The sequence below is a fragment of the Perognathus longimembris genome, chromosome 8 (assembly GCF_023159225.1).
Source record: "Perognathus longimembris pacificus isolate PPM17 chromosome 8, ASM2315922v1, whole genome shotgun sequence".
NCBI lineage: Eukaryota > Metazoa > Chordata > Mammalia > Rodentia > Heteromyidae > Perognathus > Perognathus longimembris.
The window spans coordinates 11,346,964-11,364,421 of record NC_063168.1 but is presented as its reverse complement, the minus strand read 5'-3'; the positions used below and the strand labels follow the sequence as shown (position 1 = coordinate 11,364,421).

Below are 17,458 nucleotides of genomic sequence, written 5' to 3'. Positions count from 1 at the left end.
ACACTTTCTGTAGCATATATTATTTGTACAAATGAGTTCCTTCATTCAGCTTTCATAAATGCATGCCATTTATTTGATCATGCTTACCACCCCGTATTTTATTCCCCTATGATCCTCTTTTGTTGATTTTTAATACTGATTGCATTCATATGCTGTTCTTCAGTTACATTCACTTCATCACTAGCTCCTGCTGGTTCTCCCCCCTTCCCCGCTGGTTTTCTTCCCCAAACACAAGCACAGTCCCTCTTGACATCCATCTCAGTCTCTCTGTCAATCCTCACCTCTCTCATCCCCCCTCCTCTCTCTCCCCTCATACCTGCCCACATACACACATGTGCACACGTGAATAAACACGTGCTGTGATTCTCCAGTGTTGTTACCAGGTATGTGTACCAAGAGTTGGAAAGATGTGTGTCTTTAGCTGGAATTCTGATAGATCAAATTAATATTCCCAGATATAGGAAACATCTGTTTCTGTCATTTTAAAACATGTGGGGCTGGGGATATAGCCTAGTGGCAAGAGTGCCTGCCTCGAATACACGAGGCCCTAGGTTCGATTCCCCAGCACCACATATACAGAAAACGGCCAGAAGCAGCGCTGTGGCTCAAGTGGCAGAGTGCTAGCCTTGAGCGGGAAGAAGCCAGGGACAGTGCTCAGGCCCTGAGTCCAAGGCCCAGGACTGGCCAAAAAAAAAAAACAAAAACAAACAAACAAAAAAAAACCATGTGGTTATTTTTATGCAATTAGTAGGTGAATTATAAATGTTTCATTTTTGTTATCTTTAAGTCATTGTACAAAGGAGATGTCATTGAACAAGCACTTTATGAATACAATATATCTTGACCAGTGTCATATCTGTCAATATTTTAGTCATTCCTTTTTTCTACCTTTTATTCATTTCAGTTCAGATTGGTTTTCTTATAATACTCCAGCTTTGGAGTCAGATTATATCCATGTTATTGACTGATTGAGTGAGTGAGTGATTGATTGCTGATCCTGGGGCTTGAACTCTGTACCTCAGCTTTCATATTCAAGGATGGCATTGCACTATGACACAGCTCCATTCTTGCTTTTGTTGATTAATAAAAGGAAGAGTCTCACAGACTTCAGTGCCTGGGCTGGATTTGAACCATGATCTTTAGTTCCCACCTTCCAGAGTAGATAGTATTATGGGCATGAACCATTTATTAGAGCTTTGTTAGTTTTTAGTAATTGTACAAGGGCTTACAGTCAACATGTCTGATCATAATAAGTATATTTCATCGTCATCAATGTCACAATTTTCACCATTGCATCCCATCTCTTTTAATCCCTCCTGCTCCTTTAGTTTTCCTACTTCCATTTTGACATAAGCGTCTTCACAATTATTACTACATTCACCCACTCTTCATCTGTCCATTTTTTCTGTCCCTTTCTCCTTGACATTGCTCCCCTTGACCACACAGGTGAGGACCCTAGTCCTCGTCTTGTGAAACTTTATGTGTGTTTATCAGAGGAGTCGAGTGTCCAGTTCTGATCATTGTCAAGATCCTATGCAGATGAGTTGTACTGTTGTTTTCCAGGTGCTGTTGGTTTACATAGCCTAACACTGGTGGGCTGCTTGGACTCCTGTGACTTGGACGGCAGTTTGTTGGAGGAACTGTTTTCTGACACCTTCAGGTGAATGGTGAGAATGTGGGGAGCGTGTTAGCACCCCACATGCTGCATGTGTTCAGTGGGCTCTGTCATCATGCAGCCCATAATGAAGAGACGAGGAGAAAGCTGCTGTAAACTTGTTCCGGGGCTCACATTTTGGATATGGGAAATGAGTTGGGCACAGTTACACTAACCATCCACTGGGCAATACAATCACAATGAGCTAAGCAGTTGAGAATGCTTTAGACCAGAACTTGCAACAAGATGTCTGTAGGTTATGACTTCAGTGACCCCTAGTGTTTTACTGATGTGATGTCAAAATCAGATGACCCTAAATAGAGTGAAAAGGAAAGGTTATTATGTCACAGTTTAGATCCTCTTTATTACAGGGAATGTTATATGAGATTCATTTGAGTATGAGGGAAATTTGCTTTGGGAAAAAAAAGAAACCAAAACCATTCAATGGAGCAAAGATAATAACTTCTTCAACAAACCCATAATAAGAAAACATGGGACTCAAAGAAGACTGAAACAATATTGTTATCTTACAAGGGGAACAAAACAAAGTACCAACGGCATCTTATATCTTAACTAAGTGCTTAAAATTTTAAATCCCTGCAGGAAATACAGAGGAATCACAGGAATATATAAACACAAGCAATTATTTTGGGGAACCAGACTGCAATGCCCCAGGAAGTAAGGACAAAAGCATCCCATCAAATTAAGAGACATTTGTGCATCCAAGGACAAAGAATTCTTAAAATAAAAATCTTGGCTGTTTTCTCTTTGGAGTGTTTAGTTTTCTTACTGCTACTCTATTTCATCACAGAGATGCCTCAGCCAGGCCCTGGTGGCTCAGGTCTTTAATCCTAATTACTCAGGGGGTTGATCAATGAGCAGCTTGGTTTGAAGCCAGCCCAAGTTCAGAAAGTACATGAGATTTTATCTCCCAAAGACCAGAAAACAAGCAGGTACTGGAAGTGATGCTCAAAGTGATACAACAGCTGCTTTCAGAGAAAAAGCCAAGCAAGAGTATGAGGCTAATTGATTGAGTCTAAGCCCCAGTAATGGCACCAATAAATGTTACCATTGCCTAAGGGTAATTTTATGTGAAAATTGACATACAAATTGTAGATTTCTTCATTTTTCTGTTTAGAGTAACACTTGATGAAATTACTTTCATGTTTTTCTGACTACTTAGGATATTAAAAGAGATAGATCAAACTTGAATCACTGTATTAAATCAGCTAACTACATTTTCAGGCAGCAGAGATCTTGCAGGACTGCAATTCAAAATCAACCAAAGCATAAAATAATGTGAGACTTCATTTCCAAAAGAACAAGCAAAAGGACAAGATGGAGGCATGGTTCAAGTAGTAGATTGCCAGCTGAGCAAGCAAGTCCAGCCTCTCACTTGTGCTTCTCTGGGAGGTGTCCATTATGACCTGTCACACTGTGGGAAGGTAAACATAATACTGTTGACAGTAATAAGTGGCAACATCTTCAGGCTGTAGGCTGCTGATGGTGAGAGTGAACTCTGTCCCAGATCCACTGCCACTGAACCTGTGGCCACCGAACTGTGCCACAAAGCACAGAGTGGTTTCCACCAAAGGTCAGCACACCAGCTGTGCACCCCAAGTGTCCCTGGACACTCCAGAGTTCTCATTCAAGCCCATGGGACTCCTTGTTGATAATGGCACACCATCAATCTCCTCTCTACTATTTCTACAGGCAGATCAATCATATAGGGTGGGATATTTCTGCCATCTCGTGGACATGCTGTGGAATTGCATCTTATACTTTTCAGAGTCTCAGTAACTTGATGGTGGATCTTGCTCCTTAACTTCAGAAGCTGAGTCTGTTTCATTCATTACTAAGAATAATTCTGTAGCAAACAGAAAATGATGCTTCCTCTCCATAATGCAGAGATCTGCTTTAGGAAAAACACTAAGAGTCAACAAAAATTGAGAAAAAGACAGTAGTCACAAGACAGGTGAGGGCTGGGTGCTCTGATCCATGGAAGATGCCAATAATGTGGGTATTGGACTGTGGACACAGTGGAGGGGGAGGGGCTGAGGCCACGATCTCCTGCTCTGGAGGAGTCAGTAACTCCCCACTGCTCTCACCTCTGAACCTCCCTATGTGGGCGTTCACAGCTACAACTGTGTTCTTAATATCACTTTTGTGGCATCATGTATTCATATCCATTTTGTTTGCCTTCTCATTTGCCATAATATTTTCTATTACAACTTGTGGTTTCTTCTTTGATCAAATTTTAAAAAGTAAATTCAAGTGTTTTTGGTCCTTATATGTGTGAGGATTTTGGTTTTCATTCTGAACTTGTTTAGCAATTTCCTTCCATTTTCATTTCATCCCCTGACATTTGCCAAGATTTGAAGTAACATGTAGTTTACAATCAAAGGTGACAATAGTGACCACCTTGGACTACCAACTGTCTATTGTCCAAGATCACTATAAATTATAAAAACCCATGCTGAGAGCACCTTTATTTCTATAACTGTCTAAGGGTTTCTTGATTAGGGGCCGTAGTGTGAGAAATTAAAGTCAGGAGACTCAACATTAATTGAACTAAGAAAGGAACCTACTCGATGGATGAAGCGATGAAGGTGGGAGGATGCAGTCAAAACGTTCAACGTGCACAGGTGAGACTGGAACCAGGTAAGTAGAGGGGATGACGGTTGGTTTGAGAAAGATGAGGGAAAGTGAAAAAGGGAGGAGGCATTGATCTAGATCTATTATACTCATAAACTGACATCTGCATATAAACCCCTTTGTACAAAGACTGAAAGATAATGAAAGAAGAAAAGAAAGAAAGACAAACCCACAAGGTGGGGATTAAAGAATCTCTTGAGTGGTGCTTGGAGCCATTGGTAGCATGAGCATCTTGTGCCTTTGCCCAGGGTGAAGGATCCCTTCAGGCAGCCCTCACCTCAGAACAGCTGCATGCTGGGAAATGACAGAGAATCGCCCAATTGTAAATTAAGCAGCTCTTCTGACTACCCCTGAACGTTAAAGTCTGTGGTTTAGACTAATGCTCTGCATTTAAAATTGTTTTGAACCGTGTACCTGTGGCTCAAGCCTATAACCCTAGCTATTCTGGAAGCTGGAAAATGAGGATCTCAGTTCGAATCCAGTCAAAGGTAAGAAAATCTGTGTGAATTGTACCTCCAACAAACAACTCACAAAAATCCAGAAAGTGATGCGGTGGCCCAAATGGTGGATTTCTAGCCTTGAGCTCAAAGTCTCAGCGACAGTGCCTAGGCCCTTGGCTCAAGCCCCAGGACTGACCGCCAAAAATGCCGAAATATCATGTCAGTTCTGTTCTGCTATATGACACCAAATGGTATTGCAACCCAGATTCCTTAGGTATAATCTGATTTCTATCCTATGAGAAGATACAGTGTTATGTCTGTCCTGCTGGTACTGGGGAAGATGACAGCTTATACAGACTCCCTGACGCCTTCAACTAGAATGTTCAGTAACCTGGAACCCCTAGCTGTAGTTGAGAAGCACCATCAGCCGGCAGAGGCAGCAAGAGATGCAGCTGGGGCAGCCCAGCCTCTCACTTCTGCTGCCCTGGGAGGTTTTTGTTATGACTTGTATCACTGTGGGAGGATCACGATAATGCTGCATACAGTAATAAGTGGCAACATCTTCAGGCTGCAGGCTGCTGATGGTGAGAGTAAACTCTGTTCCAGATCCACTGCCACTGAACCTCGATGGGACCCCAGTTTGCAAAGTGGATGCCCGATAAATCAGAAGCTTAGGTGATTTCCCTGGTTTCTGCTGATACCAGGCTAAATAATTGCTTATGCCCTGACTGGCCCTGCAAGTCATGGAGACTCTCTCTCCTGGAGATGCAGACAGGGAGGGTGGAGACTGGGTCATCTGGATATCACACATGGCACCTGATGAGGAAAACACAGAAACAAAACCCAAACTTTTAATCATGTTATAAGACTATTTCCCCACATGCCAAGCAGCACTGACCACACTGAGCTGAGCAAATTTCCATTGCTCTCCTTACCTGGGAGCCAAAGTAGCAGGAGCCCCAGGAGCTGGGCAGGAGCCTTCATGTCTGCGCTGTGTCTCAGTGACTGGGTCTGACTCCTGCACAGGGTGTGAGCAGCCTTTGAAGAACTCAGGGCTGTGGGCTGAGCTCTGGCTCATGCAAATCAGCAGAGGCTGAGCACTGCTGGGCAGAACTACAGGTCAGTCTCATTTCAGTAACTCAGCACCTGTCCAGGGTTCCCAGGAGTCCTAGATCAAAGCAGAAGAACAGTGTTTTCCCTGCAGAGAATGTGCTTCTCCCTCTAGTTGAAACCATCCGTTCTATAAGTATAGTGCTCTATGGGTCCATTGAGTTCTGTGGACAGACTTTTCTGTGTTCCATAATTCTAATTCTATGTTAATGGTTCTTTGAGGAGACAGGGGTTAAGAAAAATACTAGCTGGTGTCTCACACTAGGAATATGAAAAAGGACATGAAGATAGGAAGAGAGTAGAGGTGGAGGTTAATGAGAGTCTCTAGACCTTGGCACAGTAGTATTGGATTCCAGGACAGATAAAACTTGCTATGGCTTCCAGTCGGGCCTGCTTCATTCCTCTGTAAAGCACACATTCGTGTCCAGGATAATGCCTTCTCTGACCTTAAGTATAGTTCTGAGATTCAACTTGGCACTCATTCTGAACTATTTTCTTCCTAAGTTCAGGCATATGTTTTTAAACAACTTGTGTTAATTTTCTGGAGAAATATAAAGAATTCTAGCCCAAAACCTGAGATGGTGCCAACACGCCAAAATATATCTCAAAAAAACAAATTAGTTTGAGTGTCTGAGTGGGAGTGGTTTACAGAGCACTGGCTGACTCCAGAGGACCGCAGACTCTCCGAGTCACTAAAGTCACCTGACTGTGTGTTCCAAGTTCTGAGATCCTACTTTATATGGTTTTAAGCCCACTGTACGAATCTAGACATAGACCCCACCTACTGTCAAAACAGCAAGGGAAACTACAGTCTCAAAGGACATAATTCAAGGATAAACGAACTCTGGAACAGTTACTTTTTTATGCAACTCAGTCCCTGCATTTCTTATGGATTCTGCTTGTTTCACCAATCTGTTTGGCTGTGCAATGGACAGCGTGATCAGCTTCAGACTGGCATAGAGAACAGCTCTGTGCCTGGCTGCAGCATGGAGAGAATCAGGGCAGGATGCAGAGGACTCCTCTCACTGAACATTCACAAGAAACCACATGGAGAATTGATTCACACATAGAAGCCCAAAGGCTGGGGAAATGTGGGCTGTAAGGTAGCCTGATGATGGCAGGAACGACTCAGGTTCCTTCTGTATTTCTGCATTACTATAATCATGTTATTTGACCTCAGGGTCTCAGAAAACATAGTGTTTCTGTTAAGTTGTCTCTGCTGGTTATATATTCCCCTAATCTCTACATTTTTCCTGGGCTGGCCAACACTGGCCTAATCTTGCAATGTATAACAGGGCAGAGCTGTAACATAAGGAGCAAGACTCTCATTCTTACTTTGTTGTTATAAGATAAGCAGCTCTTTAGTTTACTATGGAATTTGTTGGTCATCTAATTATCCTTCTGTAACATTGCACCTCATAGATTTTCAGAGACCAAATCTCAGTAGCTGACAATTGACACTTTAAATACTGATGTTTTTCAACCGTTTCATGTTGGTCATTTTCCTCCATCATCAGATGGATTCTGTAGGAAATATAAAACAATCCCTCTTCTCAACAATTAAGACACCTAGTTCAAGATCAAATTCTAATAGACAACCTTAAAAATTTAAACATATTAATCACAAGACTCTTAAGAATTGGCTAAGATACAGTTGGAATGTCAATAGCATGGTTTTAGAAAACATTCTTGAAGAACTCTTAGGGTATAATGTCAGGGTGGGATAAAACACGAGGTCTCCTACTCTAGCGCGGTCAGGGCAGCATCTCCTCTCCTGTCTCAACCTCCCAGAGCCGACTGAGATAGGCATAGCTGCTGTGTCCCTTGTCACATGAAAGCACCTGAGGCCGCCAGGCATGTGGATGAATAGCTGCGGATGTTGTGCTCTGAAGTGTAACACTGCAAATGATCACCTCATCTTCTAGATCCATACCTGCAACACTGATGTGAAATGAGGACGTCTACCTCCTTCATTTCTACTTGAGGTAAACTTTCCTCTTTTCCAATAGAGATAATGAGCTCTCTTTTCCTTCTTTGCTTGAAAGTGTTTTAATAGAACCTCTTTCATGTAGAAAACTACCAAATGTTGAATTATTAATTTGCTACTCCAAAGATACTTTCTTCCAAAAGGTTTTCATAGGATTGTTACACTGGGATAAAGAATTTTATTTGTATTCATTATAGAATGTATTAGAATAGAAAAGGCAAATTTCACATTTGTTTACTGAAACCAAATTAGAATAATTTTTTGAGTCTAGCTTTTTCTCATTGCTTCTACAATAGAATAATTGATATTATATGTCAATGGAACAACAACATTCTGCAACTTTGTTTTGATTTCTACATTAAAATGTAGTCAAGGTCTATTTTATTGGTTGCACTTTCAACTCACATTGTTTTGTATGGTGCATGTTGAGAATCTAACTCTCATTCTGATCCCAGGTTGCCTTTGAAATCCTGGTTCTCTTGACTTCACCCTACAGTAGAGGCATCACAGATTTCCACCACACCAGCTTATGACAACTTGTGACTGAGATAGGGAACACACTCAATATTCAGTATGGCAAAGAAGTTTTGGACATCATCACATTATTTGGATTTTTGACAATTTGTTTTCAGCATATATGTGGCCATTTTATTTTCATTTTAAAAAGAAATCTGGCCCTTAAAAATGTTGGATAGGTAAAACAAGATCAACTGTGAAATGGCAAAATTATATGTTTTCCATATGGATCTGTGTTAGGTTGTAAGCCTAACATGCATGCCTACCTAAGTAAGATCCCCCAATTCTAAGTGATACACACACACACACACACACACACACACACACACACACACCTCACATATATAGACATATATTACAGGAAGGAAGGGAAAAGGGATGGTAGGAAGAGGAGGAAAAGGTAGAGAAATGATTGTGCTTTATATTACACTCTTTTGAATAAGATTTCTTAAGGATATTTAGTATTACATTTTTATTTTTAAATGCATTAAATAGAGTTTATCCATTTTAACTCTGGAAAATAACTGTACTTATTTAATACTGAGTGGTCATGTTCATGTTCTTGTTGGCTTCTCCTTTAGGACTCTGCTCCCCTGCATGTAGCCTTGGCCTGAAGAGGAATACATGGTCAGTAGAGGCAGAAGGAAATAGTACAGGAGAAAGGAAGTGAGTGTCTTCATGTTACCAATCCTTATCACACTGAATAGAGATCATTAAAGTTAAATCACAAGTGCTGAACCAAACACCATGAGGATTGTTTCCCCAACTTTAGCTTCAATTTCTATTCTTACACTGCATAAACAAACTAGAGAAACTGCTGCTGAGTTTTTCAGTCATGTCTCCAAATATCACGTCTCAGGGCTTCACTCCCCTAAATGTTCTGCAATGATAATATTCGTCTGACACAGATCTAGAGAGACACAGATCTAGATCTAGACATAAATCTATGTCTAGATCTAGATCTAGAGATCTAGAGTGCTTGCTCTACACTAAAGAAACAAAGTGACAACTGGGCAACGCAAGCAGGTAGTTTCCTATTCAAGACTGTAGCACTGGGACAGTAGTGGAGTCCAATGAGCACACAGGGTTGTGTTCTTCCGTGCTCAGAAACAATTCAGCAGATTGTCAGATAAAATACGTTCCTAGCTTACTGCTACTGAAACATTTAGGATCCCAGAGAACAGGTTGAAATCCATACTTGATGAACGACAGAGAATGGTCTGGCACCCACAAAAATCAATTCAAGTAGTTATTTCCATCATTGTACAGAGCTCTGAGTAGATCTGCAGGAGTTGGAGGCCAGTTCTCCATAGATAGCAGACAGGGGGAGTGAAGTCTAGGTCTTTCCACCATCTCCATGGATCCTCAAATGAGAGGGGAGTTCATGGTTGTGCACTAACACTGTGAGGTATATTAATAATTTCCAATCAGTTACATATTACCATCAAACATAAATGGTGGGTAATGTTTTGTGTCAAACAACAGAACATTCCAGTTGCCACAGAATGCTATGTTTGGAAATTTCCTCAATCTAACAGGAGGAATCTAGACATGTTCATCCTGAAGAACAAGACCTCATCTCCCATCCCTGACACATGAGCGGCAGGGGGGCTGGAGTGCTCACCTTCACACCACATCTTCATTCAGACAAGAGCCACGGGATATCTTAATTCAAGTCCCTCAGACCTGGGGTCTAACTGTCTTGGGCCTGAATGCCAGTGAGAACAGTGTCAGAATGTGAAGGCATCGGTAGGAGCAGCTGGGGCTGCCCAGCCTCTCACTTCTCTTTCCATGGCAGGTTTATGTTATGACTTGTATCACTGTGGGTGGGTAATCATAATACCGTTGACAGTAATAAGTGGCAACATCTTCAGGCTGCAGGCTGCTGATGGTGAGAGTGAACTCTGTCCCATATCCACTGCCAGTGAACCTCGATGGAACCCCAGATTCCAATTCATTTGCAGCATAGATCAGGAGTTTAGGGGCTTTCCCTGGTTGCTGCTGGTACCAGGCTAAACCATACCCAGTGTCCTCACTGGCCCTACAGGTGATGGTTGCTGTGCCTCCTGGAGACACAGACAGTGATGCTGGAGACTGGGTCAACTGGATGTCACACATGGCTTCTGTGTGGAAACATGAGACAAATATCCAGGTTATAAACCAAGGTATAAGGGTTCCCTGAAGACAAAAGCCTCCTGGATCACAATGAACTCTGTTAATCCCTGCATCGTCCTTCCTTACCTGGGAGCCAGAGCAGCAGAAGCCCCAGGAGCTGAGCAGGGGTCCTCAAGTCCATGCTGGGTGCTGACTGGGACTGACTGCTGCACAGGGTGAGCAGCTATGAAGAAGTCCTGAGCATAGTGGGCTGTGCTGATGGTGTATGCAAATCAGCAGCATCTGAGAACAGTTAAGCACAGCTGTTCATCGGCCTCATCTCAGCAACTGCACATTCTGAGCCTCAGGAGATCTAGGTTAAGCAAGAGAATATGTTACAGCCACCAAAGATCACCACCAAATTGCTTTCCTGTGGGTTGAAATTGCTAATGGTCCCTTTGAAGATCAAAGCTTCTGTCTTTTTATTTCTTTATCTGGGACAAAACATGTCCACTGGAGTCCTAGTTCCAGAAATTTAGGGACAACTTTTGTGTAACACCAATTTAGCATGTCTTTGTTATCCAGAACAGAAAGTTGTAGAATTTCTCTGATAATCTGTATTTGACAACTTATCAGCATTCCTGTGCCGTCATTAAATCCATGGAGGTGAAATCAGAAAGTGGAGCTGCTGCATTGATAAGAATAAGCCTGGGGGCTGGGGCCTAGTGGCAAGAGTGCTTGCCTTGTATACATGAGGCCCTGGGTTCAGTTCCCCAGCACCACATATACAGAAAATGGCCAGAAGGGGCGCTGTGGCTCAAGTGGCAGAGTGCTAGCCTTGAACAAAAAGAAGCCAGGGACAGTGCTCAGGCCCTGAGGCCAAGCCCCAGGACTGGCCATAAAAAAAATCAAAAGAAGCCTGGACGTCTGCATTGTACTACTCAGACATATTTTCTCCTCCATCTCTGAGGTTTTGTCCCAGATGATCCATAAAAGCAAGTCCTTTCAGAGACTTTCTCCCTTCCTGCAGGAAAAATCTTTCTCTACCAACCTATCCTTGTGTATAATTTCAAATGAATTCATATTATTCCTTCTGGGATTTAAACGACTTCATCCCAGCTACTACGTTCAGAAGCAGTGATTCTCCTTGAAAAGGAGGATAAGCTCAGGAGCCTACTGCATTGCCTAAACCTGCATATGTCTCCTCCACTTGATATTCTCTTCTAATCGCTAAGAGAGCACAGTGCTCAACACCTGTGTTAAAGACATTGGGAACAAGCAGAATGAGGACAACCCTGAAAGGGAAGATCATGTTGGAATACTGGAACCAGCAGCACATGGAAATATCATTCATATTGGAGGGAGGCAACATGAGTTCAGACAGAAGAGTGAGGAAAGCTGATTCCCCATGCAACAGTGTTCAATAGTGAACACTAGTCTCTCATAAACGAAACCAGTGATTCATGCACAAACAATCGATTCTTTGTCAAAAACAGGAAAAGAGAACGATGAGTTTGGATCATTTTGTTCCACAAACTAATAATTCCTCGTGGATTAGGAGGAAAGAACAAGAAATGCCTACTGGCCAATTTTGAGAGACCTTGAAGATCAAATGAATACTAATATACTCCATTAAATATACTGTAAATCCTTGGATTCATAGTGATATTTCAATGAGCGATGTGATATTCACAAACCACCAAACATTTTCACACACATCCTAATAGCTTCAAAGGAAATGAGCAACTGTGTAGCAGAGAAATACAATGGCCATCACCTTAATCTAGAACTGAAATGAGGATCCTCAGTAATGGTGATTCAAAGCATGGGCCTCCATATACACACCCTAAAAAGAACACAGCAGCACTTCTGGATTTTGCTCACCAAGATCTATTGCTGAATATGCCCTGAGGGGGGAAATGCACTAATTTAACCAGAGAAACATTCAATATTGCTGGTGTGTGGTCACTAAGAGTGATAAGAACACAAAATTGAAACCAGATGAGAAAATTGTGCCTGGTGGCTTGATTATTGGGATGTGGTCTGACTAATTTGCCCTGAAAAACCTGGAACCACATTCCTACTGTTCACTGCTTCCCGGGGAGTTTGAGCTACAGGTGTGAGCCATCATGGCCAATAATGTATCCTTTTGTATGGCTTTTCTGTCTTGTGATACTTCATCTACAGCTATCTCTTTGCAAGTTTATAATCATTGTATACATATTGAATAAAATCAAAGATTTAATGTACACAGTTGGTTAAGAGAATATGTGAATTCAAACAGATATTTTGAAAACATGTCAGGGTGAGCTTTTCCTGTAGAAAACAGTAACATACACAATTACTGACCACAGCTTTTATACTGCTAGCAAGTAAGAATACATTTAATTTCTTTGTCAGCATATAGTAGGTATACAAGAAGGGTTTCACTGTGACATTTCAACACATAAGATATACTTCATTATTCTCATATCCTTTATCTTTCATCTTTATCCCCATATTTTCCTTCTTAAAACAGTTTTAACCGGTGCCACTGCCCATGTTAATACATGCTAATGAAGCATTTCCATCACTGTCAGCTTCATATACTCTCCATCATTCATACATCTTCCTCCCTCTGATACCAAGAGAGCCTATTTGATTATCCTGTCATCCATTTCTTTAGTATATGTTAATTGCATGAAGGGATTTCACCTTGGTATCTCACGTGTGCATATATCATATTTTCTTTTCCTATCATTTTGCTGGTCTTGTGTCTTGAACTCTGAGAATGCCCACTGTCATCGAGCTTTTTTGCACAAAGCTTTCCTTCTATACTTGTGCCACAGATCCACTTTCAGGTTTTTTATGGTTAATTCTAGATAAATTTCTCAGAGACTTTCTTTCTCTGGCTGGCTTTGAACCATGATCCTCAGATCTTAGCTTCCTCAGTAGGTGGAGTTGGAATCATGAGCCACTTATACTATGCTCATAAATCATATATTTTAATTAGAACCAACTTCTCTATTGATCTTGCTTTGACAGCCAATAAAGTTAACTTTTAAAGAATTAACACATTTCCATTGCATTCCTTCTCTTCTTATTTTTTATTTAAAATGAATTTCATTGAACCATAGTTCCATTGTGGGATTTTTGTTTACTGATAGAGTAGGATGTAAGATAAAATAGTTTTCCATTACTGAATAGTAGTAATTAGAACTCATTGATCATTTGGCAATATTTCATTGGTAATTTGAATAGATTTCAGTGTGCAGGACGTAAATAGAAAAATATAGAAACAGGAAAATTCAAGAGAGGAATCCCAGAGGAAACTTAATCCAGAAGCTCGTTTGCATACTAAGACTTTTTCCTACCTCTGTTCTCTGCTGTCTTGTGTGCTACTTCTGCATTAGGAGAAAGTTTTGCCTTGTTGTTGACCAGTCCTAAGATTGTGAATACTACACCTTGCCATGTATAGGCTCCTTTCTCATGTACCACTAGGATCTCAGTTTTTCTCTGTGAGGTCAGGATAGGTAAGGACAAGTCTTGGACAAATACTGTAGACAATCCCAGCCAAGGGAATTGATTCCTAAATAGCCATCAGCTGTGCTGCATGTGTTCTCTGCAATGGGCTTAGAGTCAGCAATCTTGTAAAGCAAACTATCTACAAAGAGTAAGAGCTCCAATGTGCAATTGATGTATTTTCATAAATATGTGTAATAGATGAATTATGAAAGCAAATGCAAATCCCTATTCTTCCATCTATGAACAAGGCTGTGTAAAAGATTATACAAGGAGACTAAATCACAGTTCCAAGAAACTGTCATTTTTGAATCTGAGGGACATAATAGATAAAAATTACTTTCTTTCCTTTGCCTATGAACAATTCACCTAAAACAAATGGGGATTGGTTCTCTTCACTAACAGAAATGTTAAAAATGCTCATAAATGCTCTGCTACAAAGAGATCCAGATTTTTTTCATAAAGCATCCTGGTCTGATTCATGGGACTGATCTATGTGTTTGGTGATTTCCAGTGTCAGGGAAATGATGTAATGAAAAATTAATATCCTGTTCAAAAGATGGTTTGGTTACCTGGCATTCAGTGAGATTGCATCAGAGTATTCTTTTTGAAACACAAATGTTGAAATGTAACTTTTCCCCCTTCTTCTAACTCTAATCATGTCAAGAGATGAGGAGACATAATACAGTCTTGGATGCCTACTGCCCACTTCTATTAGCAATGGTGTTGCTTGCGTGTGGGGGTACAGGGGAAGGGGCACACGGGGGAAATCTTGGGAATCAGGGCCAGAACAGCACAAAATATATTTGTTCACTGTCTTCCCTTAATATTAAAATGAGAGTTCTGTGAGATCAGCAGTTCTATTCGATTTGTTCAAAATACTCCTGTGTAGAATTGTTCATGAACCTATTTCTGCACTTTTGTAAATGTGATTCTTTATATTTAGGGTAAAAACTAATAAGGACAATGTTCTACCATAGTTCAGGAACTGATAATATTTCACCTTTTTCCCCCAGAGGGAGCTGTGACACCTTAAGTCTCTTGGTGACAGAGGGATATGTAATCATTTAAAATGTCATAGCAGAAACCAGTTGTCTTGAGGTGCAGCAAGAGGGAGGATTCCTAAGTATGTGAGAACTCACTTTTGGAGATGGTGTTTGCACTAATGGAAATCTATGAAGTCTGCTTTGGATGACTGGGGTGCCTGTGTTATTACTAAAATAGAAAAGAGTACAGAGTACATTGTCTTCTCATTCTATCTGGAGAAAGGAAGCCGTTCATGTGTTGGCATGGACATGTTTCAACATTTCTTCTACTTCTATACCAAGAATTATTTGATTATGCTACATAAATCTGTGCTTTCAAATTGACTCTATATTATTTGAAAAAAGTATATTGCATGCCATAAAATATACAGTACCTCAAAAGTTTTGTTAAACAACACTGAAAATCAGGCTTTTAAATTCATTGTGAGACACCTGTCAAGCATGCATTTATATTTCCAGAAGCAATGGCATCGCTGACTCCTTGTCCATTATTTGTTCTAAGAAATCATTGCCCCGGATCTAATCTTTCATACTCTGATGCTTAGCAAGGGCTCCTCAGGTCCAACAATGGGTACATACAGCTCTAACAGACTTCCCTGGGACCAAGAGTCTAAGCGCCTTTTTACAGGTGAACGGCCACAAGATGACAACACAACAACTCCTCAGCTTCCTGCTATTGTATGTTTCACATGAATGTGTACACAAGCAATGTATTTCTAATACTGGAATCATTATTTTAATATATTGACAATATCTCATGCATCTTTAAATATACAGAAAATATTTCATCTGAACCTGGTTAAATATTTGTGAATATTAAATAAAAGCTGGAGATAATAGATAGCTAGATTTCTTAGATTTCAAAGTCACAATTTATTCTTACAAAAGATATATTTTCTTTTGATAAAGTAACAAAAAATTTATCATCTAAAAGATTATTTAGTTTAATCATATAATTACTAGGATTTGAGTGAGAGAAATCTTTGTTTCTTCATTATTTCTCTTGTGTGGAGTAACTTTTTGTCCTCCATGTTATGGGTTCCACTGTTTATTTTCAAACACCATTAAAGAATGGTGCTTCCTGTCTCTGATCAGGAAGCTCGGGACACTGGAATTGACATGTGACATTGTTACTTCTTGTGGTATCCTTGCAGTTTCAGAGAGGAAAAGACTTGTGAGAATTATCCTTTTCCATCTGCAAATAGTTGCGAAGGCAAATAAAACATGCTGGATGGTCTGGGGATATAGCCTAGTGGCAAGAGTGCCTGCCTCGGATACACGAGGCCCTAGGTTCGATTCCCCAGCACCACATATGCAGAAAACGGCCAGAAGCGGCGCTGTGGCTCAAGTGGCAGAGTGCTAGCCTTGAGCGGGAAGAAGCCAGGGACAGTGCTCAGGCCCTGAGTCCAAGGCCCAGGACTGGCCAAAAAAAATCAAAAAACATGCTGGTATAAAAATATTGTAACCGCTATGAATTATGAGTCCATTGAAGGTATCATAGATGGGTGGTATTAATAATTACTCACAAAGATCTTCTCCTGAAGACAGAATAGGCAGAAGGCTTTCTAAATTAAGGTGCTAAAAAGTAGAATAACAAAGTGAAAAATATAAATTTATGATTGTTACTGAAAAGAAACTTTGGAATAAATATCTCAAACTGGAAATGTCCAAATGGTGGAAAGTTTTATAACAATCCACCTGTATTATTGGCCTGAGCTTTATACTAAGTTTCCATGACAAAGTGGCAGACAATGAGAATCAGGATGAGCTAACACGCAGTCTGGTCACAGGAACCAGGACCACATCATTCTTCCCTTCCTTCTGCTGAATAACTCCTGCAAAAGAGGAAGGCTTCACAAGGGTGCTCGAACTGTAACTGAGGCTCTTTGGAGATGGGAAGTAGCAGCCACTTCCCCTGAATTATGCAGCACCTGAATGTCACCCAGACTTAGAGTTCAGCTGTGCTAATCCCCCAGAAAACCATGATTATGGACCCAACACCACCCCAAGCAGGGAGGTGTCACTGTGGGAGAAATCTCTCCAGCTTGCAAGCAGTAATAACCCCACAATATCCTCAGCCTTCACCCTGGCCATGTCACAGTAAAATCTGTCCCTGACCACTGCCAATGAACCTGCCTGTGACTGCAGAATCTCAGTGGGAATAGTCACAATCAGATGCTGTGGAGACTGGCCTACCACCTGCAGGTCCCATTCCAAATAGGGTCTCCATTACCATGCAGGAGGCTCTGACTAGATCTGCAAGAAATGGAAGCTGGCTCTCCATGGAGGATGAGCAGAGAGAGTGGAGTCTGGGTCATCACAGTAATCCCACTGCATCCAGAAATGGGTTTCATCATGTAATCCACCCTGGTCTCAAATTCACAGTAAATCTTAGGCAAATACTGAGCTGATAAACCTCACTACCTCAGACTAAAGACAGAATTATTTGAAACAT

The 17,458-nt window shown here is 41.0% G+C and overlaps 1 gene segment (V, D, J or C); it reads right to left on the bottom strand.

The window, feature by feature from the left end:
* Positions 1 to 3,084: 3,084 nt before the first annotated feature.
* Positions 3,085 to 17,458, bottom strand: part of LOC125356824 — a 38,336-nt gene continuing 23,962 nt past the window's right edge. The window contains 3 exon segments of the V gene segment in view: positions 3,085 to 3,213; positions 5,264 to 5,396; positions 10,317 to 10,485. Of these exon segments, the coding sequence occupies positions 3,085 to 3,213; positions 5,264 to 5,396; positions 10,317 to 10,485 (431 nt within the window).